A 6,676-nucleotide genomic window follows, 5' to 3' on the forward strand; every position below is an offset into this window, starting at 1 on the left:
ACCTGCCAATAAATATATGAATTAAGCAATACACAGTATGATTATATCCCATGTGAAAAGATACTAGATTTTCTGTAGAGTTGTCTTTTTGTTAATGCAAAGAACCATCGCTTCAATGTCTGTGTAAATAAAAAAAAAATCACCATTGACTAGCAGCTGACAGACGCTTCCGATGGAAACTAAAATTAAAGCCTTGAAAATTTTAATATATTTTATTACAAAAACACATACTTGCAACGACAACAATAATAATAAAAATACATATCACAGTTGGCTTTGTTGTTTTGCTTTGGACATGATGAATTTTTTAAAAGCTGCTACCATTGATGGAGAAAACGACTTGATTCTTCGATAAATTGGTTTCATTGTGTTAATTGTGTCAGTTTCTAAAGTCGGAATATTGTTTTTAATCTTACGAATAATAGGTTTATTTATTGTAAATGTCTTAGCTGCTCTTGTTTTATCATTACTTGCATTAAGATTCGACAATATGTTTTCCTTTTGGAGGCCTGTCTTTTGATTTAGGCTGCTGTCTGTTTTCATTTTAGTGAAAATTGGGGAATTATTTGCAACAATGTGCTTGTTTTGAAATTTTGCTGTCTTCGGTGAAAATTCTTTCACTTGATTATTGTTACCCATTCTGAACGTATTACTTACAGCCGACAATGATTTCTGAATAGGCAACTTTGATTGGTTATCAACAGACGTTTTTGTAGCACTGTTGTCTTGTAAAGTTGAAGTGGTTGATGGCTTGGAAGGCGATAATAGTTTTTGTATTGGGTTTTGTTTTGTTAAAAAAGCACCTAGTCCCATGGGAGAAAGTGACGGTTCGGTTATAACCGTTTGCGAAATAACATTGTTTAGAGTAGAATGTTTTGGAAATCTGCTGTTCGCAGATTTAGGTTCTCTGAACAATGCGCTTGTCGATTCAGCAAAACGTTGTTTAGACATTTGTGTAGCATGTGGCCTGATTTGGTGATGGAAGGAAGTTGGTTCTGGAGATTCGCGATGATTCGTAATTCTATTGATGTTAGATCCTAAATCTGTGGCTTTCGATAATCCTAAAAACTGATTAGAGTTCATATTGTTCATTGAACGTATTCTTTGAAATGGTTCCATAAAAGAATTGATAGTTCTTGTTGTAGCTTTCATGGTATCACCTACAACTTTATGGTTTTGTGTGCCAAATTGTGATTGATGACCTCCCATTCTGTTAAATTTAAATTTGTTTTCGTATACATGATCTGGAAACTGTCGTAACCCTCCACCATTCATTCTTTGCCCTGGGGGTAGATCATCTAAATAACTTTGGAGATCCTGCCCATTGAAATTGTTATTGTGCATGTTTCTTCCTGTTAAACCTGTCCCCATGGGAAGATCGTCTAAATAGCTTTGTAGGTCCTGACCATTTGTATTCATTTGACCATGCATGTCGTTGTGCTGAAACAAGTTATAGCCATTGTGTGGGAACATTTCTTCGTCAATAAGCGAAGCCATGGCATGGTAGCGTGTTTGTTGTCCATTGTTAAAATTACCAAATGGTATGTCTAGTGCCGAAACACATGAAAATGCCACAATTGTCAAAACTGTCTGCATTCTAAATCTACAATATCAAACATTATTTATTTCAAATGAAAACAAAAGTGTAGTTGTCAATGTAGCAATTATGTTTTCTTTAAGAATCCATAATGTTAGCAGATTTAAAATCTTTATTTCATTAGACTATTGAGTATTTACACTCTGTTACAATGAAAATTTGCGTTTTCAACCAAACAGAAATTGTTTTCTCCATGAACAATTATTCATGAACAGTAACAACGTTTCCATCGACAAACCCGCATTAGCCGTGGTACAAACCGTAACATATTGTCGTTATTGCAGGTGTTTTTTTTAGCAATCTTTGTAATTAAAGAATGATGTTTTAGGCTTACGTGTTTAAAAGATAAACTAAACTATTAATCACATTCGATTTCATAATCCCTTAAGGACGAATTTCACAAATAAATATTTTACGAATTATTTCCAAGTTTAACAGATGTTTCGATGTCATGATTATGCAACGTTACAATGATTTATCATAAACAAAAAAATTGTAGTATTATTTGTTTTAGTCTTTCATTCAATAAAATGAAACTCATTATAAAAGTTGTGAATTATAATTTGCATTCTTGTACACCAATGTTGATATTGAACATTTGTGTTAATTGGAATATGATAAATCTGTTTGTGTGTATTGTGTCAAAACCATATAATGTAACATTTGCTGCAATTTACCGAAATGGAAATAAATAGGACAATAATACACAAACAAAGAGAAGATTCAAAACATTTCTACATATCATTTAATTTTCATTACTTTATAAAAAAAAAAAGCTGTGTTCGGAGACCGACTGTCAATAAATCATTGACATTATGGAGAAACGTTTATATAGACATAAACAGTGCATCGACATAAAACTGATTAAAGGATGAGGCTTAGAACGGCAAGCCGATTTTTTTGTCAAGCCAGTGAACTGTTATTATCTTTATACTCTAACGAAATAGCAAATAATGAATGGTGTTTAAAGTTAGCAAAACAATGGTTTTATTCCAAGCTGATGATATCCTGGTTACTTCAAGACAATGTAACGTTCATGACGTCACAGTTATATCCAGTTAGTGACCGTATTTCACTTGTAAATATACGATCAATGCATTTTGACTGCTTAAATAGAACGATTGCAGTATAAATGTATTTGTGTACGTACGTATGCGATATTAGTGTGTTTATCAAACTTACTTTATGTGCTTTCTCGGTCTACACCCTTGTTCTATATAGATACCGATTTATTACATTGTGCCTTTTTATTTATTATGCAAATGAATGCACATGCAATAGCAACTAATTAACCTTTCTTTTTTTCTTATCGGAAATGTGTTTTTATGTTGAAGCTAATGATATTCCCTGTACTAAGGCGGTAAGTGACACGCACTATAATAACGTGTTTAAGCCTCTTGTCATAAATTACCTATTAAGATAACAATTAAAATGGCCCCTTTTCCAAATACATTAGTGTCAAATTGAAACATTTAAACTTTAATAACTATGACTAAACTTGTATTAGTGAATCATTACTTATTTTTTGTTTACATTAAATATCTGTGTTTGTGGAAAAACCTACATACAACCGTTAATTAGATTTCGTAGCATTAATCACGTGTTCGACTGGTCGATTTGGTACTTTTGTTTTCTTACAAATATTGAAAGCTGTAAAATAAACAACTAAACATCTTGAGATTTTCATTAACTTGAATAAGCCAACAAGAAACTTTTTTTTCAATACTTCCGAAATTGCATAAGTGTCACCTGCGGAATGTATAATTGTCAATTATTAATTCTAGATTATAAAACTTTATTTTATTTTCTAAAGAAGTTTATCAAGGTAGCCCGCTTTGTGTCCGATCATAAATTGATGATCATGTTTACAAAGTGTATAATTATGAAAATACAATATAATATCATGTCTGAATGACAGTTATGATAAAACATGACTTCATTATCATAAGGTTGAACGGAAGACATAGTCACATGTCAGTACTTGACATATGATAAATGTATTGTAATCATTGGATAATACCAAATAAAGATCATTCACGTGTATGTTGGAAAATGGAAATTATTAAAATTAATGTCAAAATTTCCCTTTTGAGAATGCTAGAAATGGTTTGGGCTTTATATATTCAACGAATTAAATCAATCGCTGCATTAGTTACACGTCCAAATATTTTGAATATTTTTTTTACTCAAGTTAGCATTTGTATTTTACTGCAACTGTCTACGTTGATAACTTCTTTCAATAGTTTTTGTCGCGTTAATTACCCGCTTTCTTTGGAAAAGGGGACGTAAATACAATAATGGCAATGAATTGAAAACACATTTGCCAGTTACTGTTATGTGACCATAGTTTGTTTATTCAACATTTTGTAAAAATAAAATACTAAGTAAATATGCTAAAATATGATTGAACATTATCTAGAACAAATTCTACTTGTGTTACTGAAAAAAAATGGTAAAAGGGAGGTAACACAGATTTCATATCGCTTCAGGATATATTATATTCTCTATATGTATGTGTGCAATTGGCAATTTACTTCTTTTTATAGACGAAACATTTTGATAAATTGTAAAGTTCACGAAAAACACTTTTTTATATAAAAATGTTCTCTACAAATTATTTCATTTTGTTACACTGTATTTAGTTTAAGCATGAAAAAATGAAACCTCAAAATAGTTTCCGTTCCAGAAAAAAATCATACCAATCATAGATCCAGAGGGACATCATTATCATTTTAAAACTGTGGCAATATTTGAGATAACAATACAATTTAATAAGCAATCAAACAATTTCTTGTTAATAATTACAATTTAAGCACTAGTGATGCACATATTTTACAAATTTCGTTAGGAAAATGTGCGGTCAAGGTCAACCATTCCAGTCCCTCTAATTTAAGTCTCTTAGTATGCCACTGGGAATCTGCTGTTATTTCACAAAATGATGTGGATTACAACATTAAACATATATTTAGTTCTTTAAATGCAAATTCTCACTTGAAGATGTTTAAAACATGACGATGAAATTAAACAAATGTTATGGTCATTAATTTATTATTACAATTTTAATGATTTGTTTTGTTCCTATATAGATGACGTATTATCTTTAAACAATCCTAATTTCGGGGATTTGATACATCGCATCTACACCAAAGAACTTGAGATAAAGGATACTACAGACACTAAGAAGTCAGCCTCATAACTTGACCTACACTTAGAAATCGATGGTTAAGAAAACTATTGGCCAACCTTTACGCCTTTTCATCTGTGGCAACATCCCTTCAGCACCTGCGTATGGAGTGTTCATATCAAAACTCATACGTTACGCCAGAGCTTGCCGAAACTATGCAGACTTTTTGTATCGGCCTAGAATTCTAACAAATAGGCTCCTGGAACAGGGTTATGTTGCTACAAGATTAAAGTCGTCAATACAGAATTTTTATGGTCGTCATCATGAACTCGAGGATCGTTACGGTGTATCCATCTGCGACACGACAACTGATTTGTTCAACGTTTCATATTTTCCCTTTCCTCTTTCGACTATCCCGGAATTGACTTTTAATGAGTTACTCGGCGGGTGTTTCTTGAAAAGACAAAAAAAAAAACGCCTACCCTACCGGTGCAACTGACCTATGGTCCCAGTTTTTAGTGGAGTCCGAGTTGCTCATTTGCTTTTGTTACTTTGTATGTATTATTTTATTTACTTTATGTTCTTTGTTGTGTACGTCTGTTTTCAATGTATTGTCATTGTCCCTGGATTACATTCTGTTGATTACCGCTAAAACCTTGGTTCCCTTGATAACTCTTTGTTCAGTTCAAATATTGCTTCTCTAACTAACTGAAAATTATTCAAACAGATTGGTTAATTTTTGGTGTGTAAAAACCTGCTTTTGTTGGCATTCAGGAATTTTCTGCCTTTCCATTAATCTGAATAAATATGAACTGTCCCGTACTACCATACATCGAGTAATAGAGTTACTGCCCTAGATAAATCCTACGAGGAAGAATGACCCGGCCAGCGAAAGCTATATTTTATATAGCCTAGCTGGACGAGTGGTATAGGGCGCTGGACTTTGTGCAGGCGGTGTTGCCATAGATGTCACAGCGGTACGAGTTCGAGTCCCGCAGTGGGAACGACCAGCTGCATATAGTCTAAAATGAATCATACAATCGACTCGACTCCGAGTAAAGATAACGTGACTAACATTTGACCTTAATCAATGGATACATGTCTTTGACATGCACCACGTTTTTAAGCTAAGGTGTAAACTGTTGTAGGCTTTAAGTATTTTTTGAAGTTATGGAGTATAAAAATTAACGGAAATATTGCACTTATTGTCAGCTTCGTATAACGAGTAGGTTATGAAAATTTCTCGAGTTATGAGAAACTTCGTAATCGACGATCTAACGTTGTTAATTCTGTTTCTCTTAATTTTGTAAACGAAAATTCAGGCGTCATTCGGCATCTGAGTCATGGCAGAAATTCTTACTATTCGTCTTCTACGTCAATCCTTGTTCTTGCTACCTAGTATTTTTCTATCTCCGTCGTTTTAAAATACTATCGAAAAATTCCAATGACAACACTGCATCAGATCAACAGCAACTTTGCCGATTGAATAAATAACGCCGACTGGTTAAGAACTTCCAGTTCTGAACGGAACATCACATCTCTATTTCTTAGATAGGCTACATGTAATTTTAATTTCTACGTGTCACTCTGTTCTGTTTGCCGTTATCATGTAATTGCACTAGAAGCCTACCTCCTGTAATAATGGAAACTGTCTGGAAGATATAAGTTTTGTTTTGTCTTTGTCTATCCTGTCTCATCAGTCTCACTTTTTTTATTTTCCGCCTCGAATTTTAAAGCAGTGTTATGCTGTATTTATATAGTCTATCTATAAACAAATAAAAAAAAACATCAAAATAGAAGGGGAAATTTCAAAGTTGATCAAATTTGCTTGTTCTTTAAGCCTTTAATAAAGTATTTCCTATAAAACATTCAATTGCGATAAATCAATCATTTTGTTATTAAGGGACCACCATTAAAATTGTAACACCTTAATCATTCCATATTTTAACATTATT

The 6,676-nt window shown here is 32.7% G+C and overlaps 1 protein-coding gene across 1 annotated transcript; it reads right to left on the minus strand.

Annotated features, from left to right (window-relative positions):
• Positions 1–197: 197 nt before the first annotated feature.
• On the minus strand, positions 198–2,862 carry LOC148603629 (uncharacterized). Its single transcript, XM_088553185.1, has 2 exons — positions 2,780–2,862; positions 198–1,603 (listed from the first exon to the last, which is right to left on the minus strand). Exon 2 carries the CDS (start codon positions 1,594–1,596, stop codon positions 265–267), a length of 1,332 nt encoding a protein of 443 aa, XP_088409311.1. The 5' UTR covers positions 1,597–1,603; positions 2,780–2,862; the 3' UTR covers positions 198–264.
• Positions 2,863–6,676: the final 3,814 nt, after the last annotated feature.

Source organism: Perna viridis, chromosome 11, assembly GCF_037379345.1.
Source record: "Perna viridis isolate PV_CMFRI_1.1 ecotype Kerala chromosome 11, ASM3737934v1, whole genome shotgun sequence".
Taxonomy (NCBI): Eukaryota; Metazoa; Mollusca; class Bivalvia; order Mytilida; family Mytilidae; genus Perna; species Perna viridis.